At 40.3% G+C, this 21340-nt stretch overlaps 1 protein-coding gene across 1 annotated transcript in view; it reads right to left on the reverse strand.

Moving 5' to 3' along the window:
• Positions 1-2647: 2647 nt before the first annotated feature.
• Positions 2648-21340, reverse strand: part of LOC119487587 (protein arginine N-methyltransferase 8-B) — a 37085-nt gene continuing 18392 nt past the window's right edge. The window contains exons 4-10 of the mRNA XM_037768604.1: positions 19252-19315; positions 17265-17407; positions 15632-15719; positions 14251-14366; positions 9403-9553; positions 4411-4532; positions 2648-3879 (exon numbers count right to left, since the gene is read on the reverse strand). Of these exons, the coding sequence (XP_037624532.1) occupies positions 3796-3879; positions 4411-4532; positions 9403-9553; positions 14251-14366; positions 15632-15719; positions 17265-17407; positions 19252-19315 (768 nt within the window). The 3' untranslated portion in view covers positions 2648-3795. The remainder of the gene's footprint in view (positions 3880-4410; positions 4533-9402; positions 9554-14250; positions 14367-15631; positions 15720-17264; positions 17408-19251; positions 19316-21340) is intronic.

Here is a 21340-nt window from a genome sequence, read left to right on the forward strand (position 1 = left end):
GTATCTGTCACATGTGGGCTTTTTACTCTATGTATTAATATATTCATTCAGTGTTATGTGTAATTTTTTTGCCGTTTTGCTTTTTCACCTTTTGTAGACACACATGACACAACAACACAAACAACTATAAAATGTAACGCATTATCAAACAACCTTGCAGCAAACACTACTTTAGTGAAGCTTTTGGTGTTCGGTTTGTGTTGAGACATTGAGAGGTGGAAATATTAATGATAATGTGTAATAATAACAATGTGGACATTGCAGGATATTGCACGGGTGTCTTAGTTTCTTCACCTGGTGGACAAAGTCAAATTCAAACTACCAGCATGCAGCACAGCACAGAAGTAATGTGCTTCTGTGTTTTGTATAGTGAATAAACAGAAATATTATAGTTGCATTAAGAAACACTGCAGGGCTGTCATATTAGTATTTTATTTTAAAAGCCTTTGTGTTATTTTGTCCTCTATACATTATCACCGATCTGTAATTCTGCGTTGTTTTTGTTGTGACAGTGCTGAAGGTTGCATTTAGTCGGGAGGTTGGCTCAGTTGTGTGTCTAGAAAATAACATAATTATGTTCCCCAATAGAAACAAATGAAGTTTAGCACAGAATATATTTATTTCACATCACCTTAATCTGCCTCGGTGCCAAGTATTTTATGAAAATGGCATCACTCTAACATGTTAAGTAATGTATGTATGTTATGTAATCTGTATTTTACACAAAGGTTCTGGTAAAAAGTTCAGATTTTACTGTTTGATATTGCACTATAGTGCTCCACTACGGCCAGTGTCTTGCACATAATTTTAATGTATATGTAAACATGTAAATACATAAAACAAATACATAAATAAACTGTTAATGTTAATAATATCATGTGTGAATGACTTCTTCATCCTGGTACAATGAAATTCAAATAAGTTCTACAGCATCACCCAGTGGATGAGTTTGGACATTGCTGTTTATTCCATTTTTAAGTTGACATGACAATATGGGAAACAACATATTCAATATTTTGTGGAATTAACATGCCAATTTATTACAATTTGTATGACTTATAAACTATAAGGAAAACAAGTTTTGGGTATCATTTGAGCAGCCAACTTTCAGAATATATTTTCTGTTAAAGTGTAACTGGATAGATTCCAACAGTGCTCTTTCAATACAATTATTATTCTAAATAAATAAGATTACTTATCATGTATAGTTGATTGTAAGCATTGATGATTCATAACATTGTATTGCTTATTTGTGCCAGCCAGCACCCTGTAAAATATACAGAAACTGTGAGCTCTGAGTCAGCATCACAGTTATTGATTGTTACTAGCATTAGTTGCATGCTTTAAAATGTAGTTTCCTCCTATTGGTCCCAAGTGCTCGTACTGTACACTTTGGTTTCAGCCCTGAAAATATTCATTAGGGTCTGTAGACATGGGAATAGAGGCTGTCTCTGGACACAACAATATTACGGAACACATCATTACAATCTGGGAAAGATAATGCATTACCAGATGGTTTCAAACTTCTATTATATATTGTTTCCCTTTTTGATAGTAGCAGTAGTTTGAGGCTTATACTAGGAATATTAATGTGAGGTAATCTTTGCCCAGATCCGCGTCTTCACCTATAGGCAATGACCTTAGTAAGAGCACAGGTGAAGTGCAAAGATTTAGACTGAGATACATGCACAGTCTGTAAACTCTTGTACCACATTGTGTCAAAGTACTCAAGAAACTTGTATGCATGTTACAAGAAACGTCATTTTCAAACCAAGATATTGGTACAGGGGTACTGCAGGTCATCTAGTTGCTAGGACTAAATAATAAGATGTGTGGGGTTAGATTGCTTGACCAGCCGATTAGACTGTTGTGAGGCTATTAAATAGGCGTTATCGGTCGCTATAAGCCCCATAGATGTGGGTCAGTAGGGGCCTACTACACCCAATATCAGGTTTTATCATCTATTTACATGGTAGATCACTGACAGAAGGTATAAGAAAAAGTCAACAGCGACCTCTAGCGACTGTAGTAATTATGACACGAGCAGAAGAGGAAGTCAGGTGCTGTAGTATGTGTGAAACTCCTTAAGGAGTGGAGGTCCGGGATGATGGATTGGACCTAATACTCAGGGTTTTCACCCAGGAGACTGGGGTTTGCATCCTGTGTGAAACCAACAGCAAGTAGTTGTCAGTGTTTTCACAAGTGTCAAGTTTCATTTTCACTTTTGAACCGTAGTTAGTTTAAAGTCACTAGCGAAATCCAATCAAACAGTCAAACTAGGCAGCGCTGATCAAATATGAATTAATATTCTATTAATGTAATGCCTATTTCTCACCTCAAATGTATTTAGAAACATCTTGTAGTGCATAGTTTAGTAGCCATGTTGAGGAAATACCAAGCACAGCTTACATGGCCCGAGCACTGCCAATAGGATAGCTAATGACCTGTGATTGGTTCGATTTTTTAAAGTCTGAAAACAGAGCCAAGAGGAGGTGCAGCAGTATAGTTTTCTCTCAGAACACTTGATTTACAATATGCTGAAAGGTTATTATGGAATTTTTTCCCAATGATGCCAAAAAATTGTTGCCTACTGAAGCTTTAAGCCAAAACATAATGTTTTTCCCTAAACTTACCTAAGTGGTTTTGTTGCCTAAACCTAAAGACTACTTTATGTTATTGTTCAAAACGTAACGTTTCATACAGTTTTATAACGTGTTAGAAGGTGTTGCTTTTAAGTTTTGCTTTCACTTTTACAACGTAGTAGACATAGTAGGCGTAGTAGGCCCCTATTGACCCACATCTATGGGGCTTATAGTGACCGATAATGCTTATTTAATGGCCTGATAACAGTCAAACCGGGTGACTTGACATAGATCAGATGTAGACCAAATAAGTTTCATGGCTTGAGTCTGTGTTTTAAGAAATCTCTAATATCTAAACAACCAATCAAAGGAGAGTGGCTAGCATCTATTGTATAGGAAACTATAGGGAAAAAAAGCGGAAAAGCTGAAAAGAACTAACACTTCGGCACTTGGTCAAGGCATTTTGGATGGGGTAACTATGTTATTGACATGTCAACATCACTGCTCAAACTGACAACACAGGGAACATCTGGAGTCCAAGCTGTGCAACCTTCTATTACACGCTCACAGAAAGCTACTAGTACACCGACTATGCAAACACCTTTCACGTTACACATATACGCAGGTTCGTCCTTGGTTGAGGCGTTCGATTGCTGTTCCAACATTGCTAAATTGACACAACTATAAATGAAAGTGTTACTCTGATAATCATTCCCTAATATGACGTAAGAATTACACCTTAAATGTATTGTCTACCTATAGCGGAATGAGGACAATACAGTAATTGATTACATGAGCTCTGCTTCAAAAACATGGCAACTATCCCTCCATAAGGTCCAGGTTATTGTGGAAAAACAAATACTGAGCAAAAACACACAGGTACGTCACTCCATCTCACATATACGCACATCAATAATCAATAACATTCATCAAGACGAGGAGATGTTCCTGACCTCTTTTTGTTGGCGTTACATTCAGATTTGTTTAACAGTCAGCATGAGTAACTTTCTGCTTTCATCAAACACTGCTGTGACAATAGTTGTGTTGTCACTGGGGCCACCTCTGCTTGGTCTTTGGCCTGGTCTTTTCTCTTATTCTCTGCCCCGCTTACCACCCACCATGTGTCCGTCCATGGGAGTCATGGGAGTGTCTCTGTCTCCTTCTGGTGCTCAGGGGTCGTACTCAGTGGGGCACCAACGTCCCCCGGTGGAACTTAACGCATCTTGTAGTCGTGGGATATGGCCGCTTCGCACAGCTGCCCTTTGAAATCCAGCTCGAAGGTGAAGTCCAAGTCGCGCTGCAGGTCAAGAGAGAGGGAGAAAAGAAAGATGGTTGTCAGAGAGAGAGATAGGGAGGTGATGATTAAACAAATAATGTGTTGCAAAAACTGAGAAAAGAAATATGTATGACCAGAGAGTCAGATTTTCCATTTTGACCTGACAGCAGAACACAGTGTTAAGTAAGCACAGACTGTTTGTGTGAGACAACAGGAGGAAGCAAACCCCGCTTCTCCATCCCAGAGGGGGAGGAGAGGACATGGACAAGGTCAACAATAGAATTGGTTGTTGTTTGTCTGCGGTGCAACGCTGAGGAAAAAACAATCTGTCGAGGGCATGAGTCATTTCTTAGCTAAGATATAAAGATAAGAGCTCATATAATAATGTGACACACTGTTTCTATGATATTATTATATATTTTCTTACATTTTATATTTTCTTATATATATATATATATATATATGCATATACACAATAAATTACATTACTTCACATCACTTAAAGGCAGAAACTACTTGCATAATACGAACATTAGACGGTACAATACTCACAATGTTTTTCTCATTGGGCTTCATGTCAATGCTGCCAGTGATCTCCTCTCCTCTCCGCACCGTCAAATAGTCCTCCAGGTAAAACACCGTCTGCTTCCAGTGGGTGTATTGAGCATCTGGTGCTGGGACACACACACACACACAGAAACACACACACTTATAAAATGTACATGTTATAACGAAGCGGTGCCACTTTAAAGCAGCCTTTATAAATGATTTAGAAGTTGTAACTAATGGTAAATGGACTTGCATTTATACAGCGCCTTTCTAGTCTTCCGACCACTCAAAGCACTTTACACTACAGCTACATGCCAACATTCTCCCATCCATCCACTCACACATTCATACACTGTTGGCAGAGGCTGTCATACAAGGTGCCAACCTTCCCATCCGATTATAATCTTATCATTCACACACCGATGGCACGACCTTCAGGAGCAATTTGGGGGTTCAGTATCTTGCCAAAGGACACTTCGACATGCAGACTCAAGGAGCCGGCGTGACGCGAACTACCGATCTTCTGACGACCCATAGCCGCCCAGATCTAACAAGTAATGACTTTAGTAATGGCTAATAAATTGTTTTATTGATGCTTTATAGATCAGTTATAAGCCATTAAGAAGTGTTTACTGGTTGCCAGGTTGTGAAAAAACACCCCTTTGGCTCATGTTTAGCCTACAATGACTGTTAGACAACTTACCTCTTGGGAAAGGGCTGCAGAGAATCTGGACCAAAACTTAGTTACTTGCAATTTATTACTGCAGTTACAATAAACCCTTAAAGGGGTAGTTCAGGTGTTTTGAAGTAGGGTTGTATGGGGTAGTTATACATAGTAGGTGTAGCCTATTACCTACAGTAGACGGCGGTCAGCATTCATCCAGATTGGAGAGGAGTTACCACATTGGAGCGAAGCAATGTACTGCTGTGGACGGATGCCGGCATCAAAAGGTACTTTAGGCACCTAAAAGAAAGGCTCACCTGAAAAAATCAATATCAGTTAAAGTGTACGCTATATTTAGAATATTTTCACTGCTGTATCTTGCCGTCAGACAGCCCTTTCCGACAGGGAACTGAACTGAAAGTGAAACTTATCTATGCTCTCTTCAAAGCCACCAGACTCCACCACCAAAAACAGTATAGATACATTTCACTTTCAGTTCAGTTCCCTGTCGGAAAATATTCGAAATATAGCGTACATCTAAACTGATATTGATTTTTTTAGGTGAGCCATTCTTTTAGGTGTCTAAAATACGTTTTGCTGCTACCCCCATCCACAGCAGTACATTTGTTTGCCCCTGTGCGGTAACTCCTGTCTGCTTCTCCAAACTAGGGGCGTGCCGACCGTCATCTACTGTAGGTAATACACTGACTATGGATAAGTACCTCATACAACCCCACTTCAAAATACCCGAACTATCCCTTTAATCAATGACTTCACATTTATAACTGTTGACTTATTATAATGTGAGAGACCCATGAGCATCTGGCAACCCAAAAGTTGCACTTATTAATTACTTAACTTAACTAGTCGTGAGTTATTAATTAAATCCCTTATAAAGGGTTCCTGATAAGAAAGTTGTACCAATAACGTTTTAAACTTTGGCAGCACACAGCAACAGTCAATATGTCATCCTCTTGTCAATGATGCTTCCTTTCATTCTCCACCCATTTAACCCTCTTTAGTATCACCAAGGATCTGATTTCTATGCCAGCAAACAGAAGGCTGCAGAGAGACACCCTGCACAGGTTGTCAGTCCATCACGGGGCTAACAGAGACAATAATACAGTCTTCTATTTACCTGGCGTGAATGTCAAGATGAGGATAAACACAAACTGTAAGCTACAGAGGAAGAGCAGAGGCACTGAACTGAGTCTGTGTCCTCCAATGGTGCAAAAAGAGCAGGCAGCTCCACTCGAGTTCAAGATGACAGCGTTGAGGTAAAAGGCAGGAAATGCATGACTGCATTCTCGACCTCTCCACTGTGGCTCGAGTCAATCTCCTTTCATCACTTTGTATCTATTGTGCCACTTTATGTGTACTCACCCGTGTGTGTTTGTGTGTGTGTGCATGGAAACACGGACAGGTAAAAGTCTGATGCCCCAGCCCCCAAAATAAGTGTGAGCATCCCCCAGTGCCCTCACCATCACTGATCGCTTTGCCAAGACTCAAAAGGTCAGCACAGCCCTTAAATTGAATTTCTGCCAGCCGGGTAGCTCTGCCTTTAAAGACGAGCTCTTTGTGAGTCTACAGATGAAAGGGGCTGCCAATCTGCTGCACAGGCCGGTCTCTCAGCTCTTTTGGGCCGAGTTCAATAAAGACACTGACAGGCTATGGCTGCGTTTCTCATGCTAATTCAGTAGATGAGATTGCATTTCTACTGACCAGCAGGAACCGCAATCTTTGACCCCTGCTTTCCTTTTTGTCTCCTTGGCTGAGAGTCTCTGTGTGTCTGATGCGACTGTCGAGTGGGGGATCAGTCGCACACTTTGGCTCTCTGTGTGTAAGTTTAGATCCGTATCTTAAAGTTTTGGCGGACGAGGAGTCTGAGGGTCTGACATTGGAAAACTTGCTTGACAGACAAGCTTACAGAAAATCAATATAGGAGACGTAGGTAGGGCAGAGAAAGTTGAGGTTAGGAAATTATTATATATATACAACCAGAGGGTCGCAGTTTCAAACCCGGCTTAGTGCCATTCTGTGTGAAGTTTGCAGATTCTCCCTTTGTTAGCGTGGGTTTTCTCCAGGTTCTCCGGTTTCCTCCCACTGTCCAAAGACATGCAGGTTAATTGTTGACTCTAAATTGCCCGTAGGCGTGAATGTGAGCATGAATGGTTGTCTGTCTCTATGTGTTCGCCCAATGCCAGCTGGGATCGGCTCCGGCCCCCACCGCGACCCCAAATGGGATAAGCAGTTACAGATAATGGATGGATGGATGGATGGATTTTTTTTGGAGAATATACAAGGTCCTGGTGATGCCATGGTTTAGCTTATTTTAAATAAAAGATTATCAGTGCCAGAAGGCCAACACATCTAATGTTCAAACCAGCCTTTACAGTGATTGTTGCTTTACATATCATTTCAATGCACAGTATTCACCACCACCACCACTAGAGGTCAGTCACACACCAATTTTGACACAACATCCCCTGCTCACTCCAATCCAGCACTGGTGGGATCATGTCAATCAGCCTGATCTGAACTGCTCTGATGTAAAGTAAAATAACATTTACAATTGTGATAACTGCCTTCAAAGTCTCAGCACAGACCACATTAGAAGGGCCACTGTATAACCTGGGAGCCTGTTACTCCTCTTTTACTCGAGCTACATTAATATTGCAAGTGCCGAGTGAGGCTGTCCAACTGGGGGTCTGGATTTCAGGCTCCTGGGAGCACTTGGTTCCACATGAAATGTTTGCTTGTGGATGTTTTCTGTCTGCCCAATGAAGTGTAATTCCATACTAGTTGGTATGAAACAAGTCCAGCTATATTCTCCCTTATTCTTTCATTTGTGTACTCCCTTGCAGTAGCCTTGTGTATGAAGTGCTTGCTACCAGAATGAACCATACCCCACAGTTCAGATGCTCTGGTTTCCCTTTCGCAAGAAAACTTGACAACATAAGTTGATGTAAAATGTAAAGTTAAAGTTTGTGAGTATTCAACTCTCATTGTTCGTTTCCAGTGGGCTATTGGACATGTTGTAGTCAAAATACACTTATTCACTTTCATAGAATATTGATACCACTCTCAATCTGCCTCCTACAACCAGCAGACGATTAATTTAGTTCAGCATAACTTAAAGTGGCAGTAGGAAGAATATTTTGGCATCATTGGGCAAAAAATCCATAATAACCTTTCAGCATATTGTAATTTAAATGTTTTAAGAGATAACTACACTTCTGCACCTCCTAATGGCTCTGTTTTCAGGCTTTAGAAAATCTAGCCCGAGACGGGAGACTTTGACCAATCACAGGTCATTTCAAATGGAGTGTGCCTCGGCTGGTTGGGGGTGCTTGGTATTTCCTCAGTTGAGCTCAACATGGCTGCCGGCGTCACAAACTTTCTCATTTTACAGCTAAACAGTACACTACAAGATGTTTCTGAAAACGTTTGAGGAGAGAAATACGCATTACAGTAACAGAATATTGATTCATATTTGATCAGCATTGCCTAGTTTGACCGTTGATCGGATTGATTGATGTGATTGACAGCTGCTTAGAGACGGCAAGGCTCCAGCTTGGCTCTGATTGGCTGTTTTCCTCCAGTCTGTGAAATCTTTAGGATTAGGAGCACTGGAGGACACCAGAGGACACAGAGGCATATGATTTTTTTTCAGATTACCTGTCTCATGCACTATTGTCAGGATATAGTGACCGTTTTATAAAAATAACTTTTTTTAATCATATTTGCTCCCATTCTACCCACTGCTGCTTTAAATCAGGGGGGAAACAATTAGCCTGGCTCTGTCTGAGGGTAACACATGTACCTACCAGCACATTTAAACCTAATAAAACATCAAAATACTCTGCTGAGCACTTTTTTGTTCACTTGTTCAGAGGTCTGTGCTTTCATGCATTCAAATTGGGCTGTTTGATTTCAAGTTCAGGCCATAACCTTCCCTTGTTCCCTTGCTGAGAATCAGGGGGGCCCACCTCTTTTACATTGCAAATTTCATCTCTACAGGGCTCAGTGAAGCCATCATGGGAAGACAGCTTTTTAATGAGGAACCAAAAGCACCCACAGTTTCAGTAAAGTATCTACTCTGCTGTGCCGGCAGTGGCGTTGAAGGGGATACAGAATCTGCACCTCTGGGTGGTGCTGTTTTATTGCTGTGAAGGCTGGTACTCAAAAAGGAGATTCATATTTATTTTGATTATCATTACCATCACTTTAATACATATCCTGTTAGCTCTAGTGCTTTAAAGCTGCACGTACCCACACATACACCCAGATCCTTGTATGTAAAGTGAGAGACACTGTGTGAGGCATCTTACCGGTGGAGAAACCAGTCTTCTTGTGACACTTGGTGAACTCGATGTTGAAGTAGGTGACCAGTGCATGGATGTAGTCGTTTCTTTGGATCTGCAGGCAGAACGCTGAGGTAAATGAGAGGTCCTCAGTCTTCACTGTGTAGATGTCCACCTCCTGTAGGAGTAAAGAGATGGAGTCTTCTCAAATATCTGGTCACATTGAGCTCTCCCTATTCACATTTCATTCTTTTTTTAAAGGGACTGTTTGTAAGAATCAGAAATGCTTGTTAACAGCAACACTTGTGGCAGTTAAGTCAATGAAAGTCAGCCTTGAGCTTGCGCTTGTGCTCGCTCTAAATAGACATGAACGAGCATTGGTCAAAACAGTGAGGCGACACACGTCAGCTAAAACCACAATATCACTCTATATTTCACCTGCTTGCCAGTAATGTTAGCTGATCAGACGAAGGTCTCTTCATGAATCAATGCTGATCCTAGTGTTGGCTTCCTGCTTCAGCCTCCAGACCGCGGCCGGGGGAGACACCGGCACCCGGTCTGAGACGATAACGTTTCTCGCTGCGGTGCTCCGTCACTTCACAAGAGACGGGAAACCTCTGTTGGTCTGGAGGAGCTGCAGCAGTTATTTCTGCACAAACGTCCACTGTACATTCACTAGATATTCTCAGAGTTAAACTAACTCTTCTGCAGTGTGGAGTGTGCGCGCATAAATGTGAGAGTGGAGCGAGCTGAGTGAAGGCAAGCAGGCAGAGGAGCAGAGGAGCAGAGACTCCGGCCTTGGAGACCAAAGCTACGGTCCTCCGACCGGGGCCAACACTGTTTAACAGATGGGCTTCGCTAGAAATAACTTTGCGGTTTTGGTGCTTCCGTGTAGTTTGTGTTGGAGTCTTGTCTGAACAGCATAACCACACGCGAGCGCGCATATGCGAGCGCGCATGGGACACCGACCCGAGTGATTTATACGTGTAAAAAGTTACAAACAGTACCTTTAAAGGAATATTTAGCAAAGATTAATAATGGGGAAACAGCTATCTGGCTTAAAAAACGCATAAAAACTAAAGTGTTGAAACAATATGTTTTGGATTAGACAAACTAGATACAACATTTGAATTAGTTAGCTTTAGTCGTGATAGTAGGTCGATACTACAGTACTTGAACGGAGCCAAGCTAGCTGTTTTCCACTGTTTCCAGTCTTTGTACTAAACCAAGCTAGAAGACGGCTGGCGTTAGCTTGATTTTTAGGGTACAGACATATGAGTGATATCGTACTCATTTAAAAGGGAACAACAGCCATTTGTAAAACATCATTCTGGAGGCTGTATAACATAATGGAAAAAATACTGCATCTTGCTCATGTACGCGCATATTGCAAGAGCATGTAGGGAAACCATAAGGTGGCAGCGTCATCATTTGCAATATAAATAAACATGCTGTCACTTCCTTATTAGCTATAGCCAAAGTAATTTTACTATCTAACTCTATAGCTACCAATATGTCGTGCCTGTTGCTAGCATGGTTGCTAGCCACGGGATGACCGTCACAACATGCTTCTGAAATCCTGTCATGGATTACTCCATTCCAGTGGATTTCTCTGTTCCAAGGGACAGCACAACTTGAAACGAAAGAAGTCAGAAAGGTATGACACAGTTTTCCCAGTCTTATAAGTGTTTATTGTCAACATAAAATAGATTCAGATAGTGACTGCATGTTTATTTATATTGCAAAAGTTGCTGCTGCCACCTTTGGGTTTCCCAGCGCGCCCTCGCAATATGCGTGTACATGAGCGAGTTGCAGTATTTTTTCCATCATGTTATATAGCCTCCAGAATAAAATCTTTAAAAAGAATAAAAATATTTTCTTTTTAAATGGCCGTTGTTCCCCTTTAACTCTTGGGAAAAGAGTAAAAAGCCAAACCATATAGGCTATATATTTCCCAAAATGCCAAACTAGTAGTTCTGACCTCAACCTTTGTTTATTAAAACCAACCAAAACCAAATTCTACATGTAATGCCACATGCAATAGCCTACATTAAGGACACCAAAAAAACAACATCGAGAAACACATTAGGCTACAGTTTCTACCTGTAGAAAGTAAAAAGGTCAACGTTAGACGCCAAGATCCTAATAACCATCAAGAATGAGGCCAGTAAGCGTTGTGTAGGTAGGACAAGGATAGGAGGACTGGGGTCATCTGGGAGCTCCAACTATTATGAGGGTCCAGGTGTTCGTGCATGGTTCTAGCAACTCCAAATCTGTAAATGTCCTCTGGTTCTGTCAGTTTAACAGGGTATCTGATAACCCACCATCCCACTGGGCCATATTCAGAGAAGAACATGTTGTTCCAGATCCTGGTTTACTGTCGGGTGAGCGGCACTGTGCCAACATATCATGTAGCTTTAAACACGGAGTAACAGAGGGGAATGCAGCTCACCTGAAAACCCACATTTACCCTGCAGGTTTAACGTGTAGGCAGAGGTGTGATAATCTTGTTTCATGTACCATCGGCATTATTAGATATTCAGTGCTTGCTTGCTGGCTTTGGTGCCAGATGCCACATTTGCTGTGGAGGAACGAGCCTTATGTTTGCTGGCAATAAAAACAATGCAATATTAATGTCAGATTCCCCCTGCTGTCTTTGGGAAAATGATCACTCCCATAAAAAACATTTACCAGATATTTACTCTGGTCATGCAGTATAAACTTCTCAAAGTCACATTTCAAAGTTTAAGACCGCAATATAATGCAATGTTTACACGTTTGCAATTACTCTGAAGGCAAAATAAAACATTTAACAGCCCTATCATGCAGGTGGTTATTTCTGCAGGATTATACATGTTATGATCCTCACTCAGTATTGATACCAGAGTTTCAAGCGGTAGGCTAGTTTAATAACATGAGGTCCTATGTGTACTACTCCTCGGCTATGCTCCTTTAATGAGGTCAGTCAGTAATCCATTTAGAGACAATAAAGCTTGTCAGCGGGGTATCATTGTTGTAAGGCTTATTTTTTCTTTTACAAGATCCCAAGACAAGCAGCGCGCCCGTAGCTTCATAGAGATTTTTATTAACCTCTCATGATCTGGTTTTATGTAATATCTCGCTGCATCTAAAATTACAGGCTATCTGATATCAAAGAACATTTTAAAAGAAAAACTGTGTGCTTGACAATCAGCAACGCTGACGTCAAGATATGATCACACAGCAATTTTCACCGGGACAGAGGTGAGACAGGGCAGAGACGTCCAATCAATAGCAGCGATAAGAAGGTCACTATGACAAGGAGCACAATCAGAAGGACTAGACGGGCTGCTATTGACATGCATGGCACAGCAGCCTGATCAGTCTAATCCACACAGTGAGAGGCACAGACAGGGTTACAGCCACACGTCAAGGTTGTACTCACCAGCCACAGCATGTTCTACAATATGTTTACCAATCTGTCAATGTCACTTATAGTTAATGTATGTGTGTGTGTGTTTTACCACTGTAATCATGCTGCCATCTCTGCATTTAATAGCCAGTATTCTCTATGGGACACCTGCTAATGTATTGACATTGTACAGTATAATCACTCCTCATTACATACTGTATAGTCAGCTTGACAAGTGATTCAGCATTAGGAAATGATGGTAACGATGTGTTGTAGGCCAGTGGTTCTCAACCTGTGGGTCGGGATCCCTAAGGGGGTCGCAAGATAATTTTAGGGGGTCGCCAGATGGTTGTGGAGAAAAAACAAAACACATAGAGCATATTCAAAATAAAAAAAAACATATTTTAGACTGGGGGAATGGTTTTGACATGACATCGCACTGTACCACTGATATAATTTGCCTCAGAATAGATTTTATTCAGTGTTTGTGAGAGTCAAAATGTGCCAGCATATGAGTTTCTGACGGGGGATTTCTGGTTGGTCAGGGGGAGAGAAAAAGTCACGGATCGCATCAAAAATCCACAGTGCCTGGAGCACATTGGACAATGCCTATAGGTGCTAGCTGTTCAAACTAAACAAAACGGGGGCTCACGAACACCAACCCTGATTATTCTGGGGAGTTGCAACTCGAAAAAGTTGAGAACCGCTGTTGGAGGCTACTATGAATACCTTGGTAATCAGTAATGTAAATGTTGAGGAAACAATCTCACCACAAGGTCCATTTAGTAGCCATTTTGGGGCTTTTGATTATATCACATGAGCTTCATCAGTAGATGGAAATTGCCCTATTGTCATGGTAACGTACATGTTCATAATTCCATTATTTTTTATTATCATTGTGGGGATATGACTGAAAGCTCCAGAAAAGCTATTAAATGGACCTCGTAGTTTTTTCTCAACTGCTGTCAACACTGAACTTTGAATCTCAGCTTATACGCCACCATGGACAGAAATCCTTAAAGTGCTCAGGAAAAATGGAAATCTGAACATATACTACTACTACTACTACTACAGTACTAATAGGCACAGTGGTGTTTTGAACTAAATGCTAATAAATACTAACATGCTGATGCTACACAGGTGTAATCATTACCATGATAAACATCTTTGTTTAGTGTCTTAGCATGCTAACATGTGCCAACTAGCACTAAACTCAAAGTATAGCTCATGGGGAAGACATTAGTTCAGCAGATATTTGGTCATAAACTGAAGTATTGGACACACTGAAATCTCGATCAAAAGAGACAGATAGATGAAAAGTTAAGGGATCACCAAAATTATTAAAATTGTTACAATGTCAATCACTCCGATAGTTGTGAGACATTTTTTTTCAAAATCACAAATCGACCTGCTGGTGGCGCTAGAAAGAAAAGTCAGGGGATTACCAAAGTCATCAGGATTCATCATCAACTATCCCAACTAACCTTGATGAGGCAGGAGTTGGTCACCACCTGTTTCTGATCCACCACGTCCACCAGTGGCTCCTTCATGGCCACATTGCGGATACAGGTCATGTCGAAGCCATACACGTTCTCCCACCCTGGTAAATACAGCATGACTCAGTCACTCTGCCAGCATGGTCTCAGTTAATCTTTGTAAAATACAAACAAATGACATGGTTTTCTTCTCTCCAAGTCTTGATTCAATTTATTCAGTTTTCTAGTGTGGGAAAAAGCCACAGGAGATGCAAAACAGTACACTCACAGCTGTATAACAACATTAGCCCAGGTCTTACTCTGATACACGACCCCAGAGTTGGACCTCCAGTCAGTTTGGAACCGTTTTCATTTTGACGGATGAAAGTCACATTGTATTCTGGATGATTTGCAAACATGAGCCTCCTTGAACGCAGCCTGCGCTCTTGCCTCGAATATCCCCGCAGCTTTGGCTAAATCATTCCATACATTATTCATTAAGCTCCTTTAAAATAGTGTGTGAGCAAACATCTCTATCATGACCCAAAAGCAGAGAGAGAACTGCTTGAGCGTAGGAAAGCTGGTGATAATGAACAGGTCACAAACCCCCGGGGGAATTGTAATGTACTGTATTTGCATTCCTTGCTGCCCACGTAACTAAGGCAGTGTGCAGCCCAGAGTATCACTAATGACCACAGGATGCTCTTAGAATACCGGAGCGCTTCAGGAGGCCACTTCAACTCAGTTTAAAGGTCATCTTGGCCCGGAGAGAAAGAAGTTTGTGGTCAATATATGCACTTGTCTCACCACTTGTCTCGGTCCGGCTATATGCGTAAACCTCAAATACAGAATAATGGTATCCAGACATCACTGGAAAAGCTTTGCAACGCAGTTAGCCAATGTGATTATGACTTTCTCATGGTACAGTGTGCTTGTATAATTTCCCCAGATGTATGGGGGAGTGTGAGTAGGAGGCCTGTTGGCTATTGTTGTGTTTGCCTGTTGTCATCGAGGTTGTGCACTGGCTTAACACTGACTCTAACGCTTTGTGTCCGGCAGCAAAACTTCGCCCACGGTCCTCCTGGCTGGTTTAGAGTGGGATGATACAGAGATGGAGAGGCTCGTTATTTTATAATATAAATTATCACCCCCAGCGTTATGCCTGAGGAAAAGTTCAAAATCATTACCAGAGCTGGAAAGGTTGTGTGTGAGTACACCCACACTCTTGTGAGTACAATGCGGAGGTGTGGACGGCGTTCCACATCCACGGTTCACAATACAAAGACATAATCCTGGTACATGAGGGACAGTGCCAATATCAGTCCACAGTCAAGGTTCAGGCAATACACACATTCAGCCCCACACACACACTCTGTCACAGTGAACTTACAATGTATTTTGAAGTCTTTGTACTGCCTGTCCTCTATGGCCACCACGTACAGAGAGGCACGGTCAGGAAACATTAATCCACCGGGTTTCTGTTTGACAAACGAGGCAAGGAAATAACTCGGCAATTAATCCTGAACACATTATAAAAGGTCTACATTACAGCGCCGGTGACATTTCATTCCTCAGCCAAGTACAAGTTTAAATTATTGAGGTGTTATTGTTCCCTCTAGCCGCAGACTGGAATAGCAGAGCTGTTCATGATGTATAACTACAAGACTATAACTATTATTTTCCAATTACAGAAAATAAAATAGTTAATAATGTAACATTCCTGCTAATATTATAGACTTCTTATTAATATAACATGTTTTCCCTGTCCTTGCAGGTATTCTTTCGGTTAATATAATAATGACCATTGCATTATTGAGCATGTTAAATTAACAATAAAGTTAAGCAAGTTAAGCAAGATCATTTTGAGGGGTCAAGAGATGGATGGAATAGCAGCTCAAAGTGTGGTGACGTAGTTTAAGAGCGAACATACCTAGGGCGGGTGGGAGGGGTGTTTGTGTTCTGTGTGAAACCACTTGTCATTAAGTTTCACTTTAACTTTACAAACATAGTAATTTTAAAGATCTTATTGGTAACATTTTTATGTAGACATTTTTTTTTAAATAATAATACATCCACAGAGTTTTTAGAAACATGCCGAATAGAAGCATGGCTTTTCCTTAAAAAAAAAAATTATTATGACTGTGAATTAAGCATTTAAACATTTTTGGCTGGTCCAAAATGAATGTTTTTTTTTTTTATCTCTGTGGAAGATATATGACGTTTGGTTCCCATTTCTAACAAATGGAATAAATGGATAAATGGCTGAGATTGACAGTAAGTGCCTGGCAACAACTTGTTGTGAAGTAAATGCAATGGAACGGGGGAGGGAGAATGCAAAATCTAGCGACTGAATGCTATCAGTGTTATCAATAGCACCTTTAAGCCAAAGCATGATGTTTTTTTCCTAAACCTAAGCAAGTGTTTTTGTTTGAATTCACAACGTTAACCACGTGTTTGCTGCGACCATAGTGGAGCGTCATAGTTTGACACGCTGGGGGTCCTGATTAAGCGTTAGTATGTGACAAGTTGGGATGAGAACGTGTTGACTGACAAGAAAGCAAAGCAGAAAACATATTCAGGCTACACAAAATTACATTTTTCAGACATTGGTCTACTGCTTGCTGTTTTTATTTCAATTAATTGGATAATTTTATGTTTTAAGGCCTCTAAAAATTCTTCATATGATGAGGGATGGGAAGAAGATAGTGCTTTGTTTTAAGGGCAAACAAGCCAAAAAGGTTAGGAGCTACTGATCTAAAGGACAATAGCCGTGAATTTAATTTTGACTGTTATTAGATTATCAGTTCTGTTTTTACTATAAATTTCAGCCCTAAATCTCTAGATACTCGTGTTACGTTGCCTGTATAATTACATTATGTGCTAATAATATTACATTTACGATTTATTTCATGTTTATTTTAGTGATCGTTTTATTTTATTTCCCTATTTGTTACCGATGTTGCTGCAGGATAACTTACATATATTGTACTCACACACACTCACACACACTCCACACATCCTACCAGCCACTTGTCCCTGGCAAAGATGACGGTGTTGAGCATGGATTCATAGAAGAGGCAGTAGCCCATCCACTCAGATATGATGATGTCAACCTTCTCAACAGGGAGCTCCACCTCCTCCACCTTGCCTTTAAAGATGGTGATCACTGTAACACACATCATATCTTTTAAGTCATAATCAACGCTCGTGTTTTGGCATGACAAAAAAAGTGTTTTTTCCAGCCTGCAGTTGGTAACTTTGAGCAAATATGATAAGTTATTTTTATAAAACTCTCACTATATCCTGACAGTATTGCATGAGACAGGTAATCTGAAAAAAACAAAAAAACAATCAGAGCCAAGCAGTCTCTAAGCAGCTGTCAATCACTGCCGGCGAAACTCGGGAACTCTGTCAAACTAGGCAGCACTGATCAAATATGAATCAATATTCTGTTACTCTAATGCCTATTTCTCTCCATAAATGTCTTCAAAAACTTTTGATAAATATTTTAGAGTACTGTTTAGCTGTAAAATGAGAAAGTTTAACAAGTAACAGAATCTTGATTCATATTTGATCAGCACTGCCTAGTTTGACAGTTTGATCAGAGTTTGCGAGTTTCGCGAGCAGCGATTGACAGCTGCCCAGAGACTGCTCAGCTCTGATTGGTTGTTTTCCTTCAGCGCTGTAAATTCTTTGCAGATGCCATTAGGAGCACCGGAGGACACAGAGGAACAGGATTCTTTTCAGATTATCTTTCTCATGCTCTACTGTCAGGATACAGTGACCGTTTTATAAAAATACCTTTTTTTCATCGTGTCTGCTCAAAGTTACCAACTGCACCTTTAACACTAAAATGTAGGAATAATAATGCCTAAAAGTGTATAATTGAGTAGGACATGTTGAAAACACAAGTCTCAAATCAATACATCAATTTTACATGTAAAATATGTGAAATATAAGACAATATTGTATCACTGTGTACAAGAAATAAATTGATGTGTGAGAAAGAAAGAAAAATGTGGTGATACATCAGTTCGTACAGTATGTGCTACCATGCAGGGCCGGCTTAAGGCATATGCCATATAAGCGGTCGCTCAGGGCGCCACCTTCTGGGGGGACGCTGTTCGCCCTCTAAAAAATAAAAAGTAAATTTAAATTTAAAAATTTAAAAAAAAATAAAATGCGTGCCCTTCCTCATTTTCTGCACAAAGTATGTAAAAATGTATGAATAAATAAATAAATAAATAAATAAATAAATTTTTCACCACTGTAACTCTTGTTGTAGTGAAACTACGATTTGTGGGGGCTCCAAATCCAAATTTTGCCTTGAGCCCCAAATGGGCTAGAGCCGGCCCTGCTACCATGTTCTGCCATGGTGTTCTTATGGAAATCAACCCAGCTGGGGTTTACAATGTAGAACAGGATCTTTGCCCTTGACGAGATTAGATGACTTCAGCTTTTTTTTTGTTCTGCCTTGACAAGAAGTTATTGAAGAGTGTCCCTGGTGATACAATGTGTTGTTACAGAATGACATGCGACCTCTGTTACTCCAAATGGTGATTGCTTTCCTGCTTATTCACTGTCTGAACCTAAGAGTGAACATATAGTGTTCACTCTCCTCTCAATTACCTGTGCATACTTGATATTCATAGGTTTATAGACACAACATTGGCTGACAGAGTGGTTTATGGAGCTATAGATGCACCGTCAGTAGTTACAGCGGTGTTATGATTTAAACATACGCTTTGAAGTTTCATGAGTTGGCAGCATGTTTGTGCACAAATGAATACAAATGAGGCCGTCCTCACAATCATTCAAAATCCTGAGCGGTGGGATACCCATCGCCACCCCTCCTCTTCTTCTCCTCATGCGTATCAGCCAGCCTTCCCTCCCTCCTCCTCCTCATCCACTACGTCTGTCACGAGTATAAGCTAGTGTGTTGCTCCCTTCACTGCAGATGAAGTGCAGTGTCATCAGAATGGAGAGAGGGGGAACAGCTGCAGCTCTTACCGCTGTCGAGGTGGTTGGACTTGATGATCCTCTCTGAGTACTCTGATATACTGGAACATTCAATCTGGCAGAAAAAAGGAAGGAAAAAGCGAATAAAATGACCGTAGATGAAGGACTGTGCTGCTTTGGGATGAATATCTTTAATGGAATGTCTACAGCACTTACAATAACATGTCCTCAGTTTGCCTATGAAGCAGATTCAGAGGAATTTAAATGTTCCTGCTGTACTGATGTTGACTGGAATGCCTCGGATAAAAGCTCAATCAGCACAAGTTGATCATATAGATGTGGTGGTAGTCTCTAAAGACCCGCATTGGAAGAAAATACCAATACAGCAACGTGAAATTACTCCATTACAAGTAAAAGTCCTACATGAGAAGTCCTAATTAAGTAAAAGTATAGAAATGTTGGCATTAGCATCACAGTATACTTAAAGTATTAAAGGAGACATATTATGCTCGTATTCAGGTTCATTCTTGTATTTGGGTTTTCTACTTGAACATGCTTACATGCTTTAATGTTCTAAAATAACATTATTTTTCTCATACTGTCTGTCTGAATGTACCTGTATTCACCCTCTGGCTGAAACGCTCCGTTTTAGCGCTTGTCCCTTTAAGGTCCCCGCCTAAAAAAAAAACCCCAGTCTGCTCTGATTGGTCAGTTTCTGGTCTTCCTTATCTGTACAGTCGCCGTCTTCACAGCGTCACTGCAGCCGGTGACTCGTTGTGTGTGTCAATAACACAAAATTTAGCGGCACTTCTACCGGTGACTGTATAGTTGTGACATCATAACCTTATGGACGTCCTGACGGCTCGTTTAAAAGCACAGTGTCTGAATACGGGCTGTGTGCATTTCCCCATGGATTGATATCGTTTTGATGCTTTCACAGTATCTATAGAGCAACTAAACCTGTTTCATAATCAAAAAAGACATGTGTCATGTCTCGTCCTGCTCCTTAGGTTATGTGTTTTATTGTTTATTATATTCAGTTATTATTTCCTGTTTTATTTTGTGTTACTTACCTCTATTCTCGTGATATTGAACAATCTGATACTCCTGGCAACATTTTTCATTCATGCATCTGAATGGAGGAAAATTAAACCCCTATTTTCCGTTTTCAAAAGGGATCTTGTGGAGATTAATCATCTCAGTGCTGTAAAACTAATGAAAGGAAAGCACGCAAAGTGTCTCCTCAGAGCTTATGAAGAACTGAACATAATATGATGACCCCTAGAGCTACTGTCAAGTCAAACTGAAGGTTTTAGGAAATTAAGCTTTATAAAAATTAATAAATAGCAATTAATATAAATAGAAAAATAGAAAATAGAAAATAGAAAATAAATAAAATCAGAAAGAAAAAATAGAAAATAAATAAATCAGAAAGTAATTTGTAAATTAATAAGTCCACTAGAAAAACTGAGTGCTCATGGAGTAAACCAAAGGGGACTAATTAATCTAATTAAGCCCAAAAGTAACACTCTCAGTGTCACAGTAGAAAGGGTCCTGAAAAGTTAGCAGCGCGCTAACAAGCAGGGCTTTCATTCAAACAGCGATGCGATCTGCAGTAAGACTATGTGCAGAACGTGCATCTACAAAGTGTGAGAGGCAGCCGGTAAGAACACTGGATCACAGACTGAGAGACGGTTTACCTGGCGGAGATCGCTGATGCTGTTGTTTATTGTTTATTTTAATAGGAGTGTGTGTATTAAATTAAATAAGGATTAATGAATTTTGCAAAGTCTCAAAAAACGAATTTGTTCTTATTTATACTTATTTTGTAATAATGTGTATATTTTATTTTCTGTATTTTTTCTATTTCAAAGGTTTTTCACCTAATGACTAATGACTAAATGACTAATGGATAATAATTCCAAAATGAAATGAACCTTCAACTCAACCTACAAAATCAAGGAGAGAAAAAGTTAAAGCTGTTTGTCATTGAGTGGATTCCAGTTAAAATCTTCGAGTGGATGTTTCAATCTCTCTCAAGTTGGGATACTGCACATATTTGAACAATAACTTGACAGCTACTATGGAAGAGTGCCGTCTTATTTTTATTTTATTTTATTTTTTCCTTTAATTATTTTAC

Source organism: Sebastes umbrosus, chromosome 4 (assembly GCF_015220745.1).
Source record: "Sebastes umbrosus isolate fSebUmb1 chromosome 4, fSebUmb1.pri, whole genome shotgun sequence".
Classification (NCBI taxonomy): domain Eukaryota; kingdom Metazoa; phylum Chordata; class Actinopteri; order Perciformes; family Sebastidae; genus Sebastes; species Sebastes umbrosus.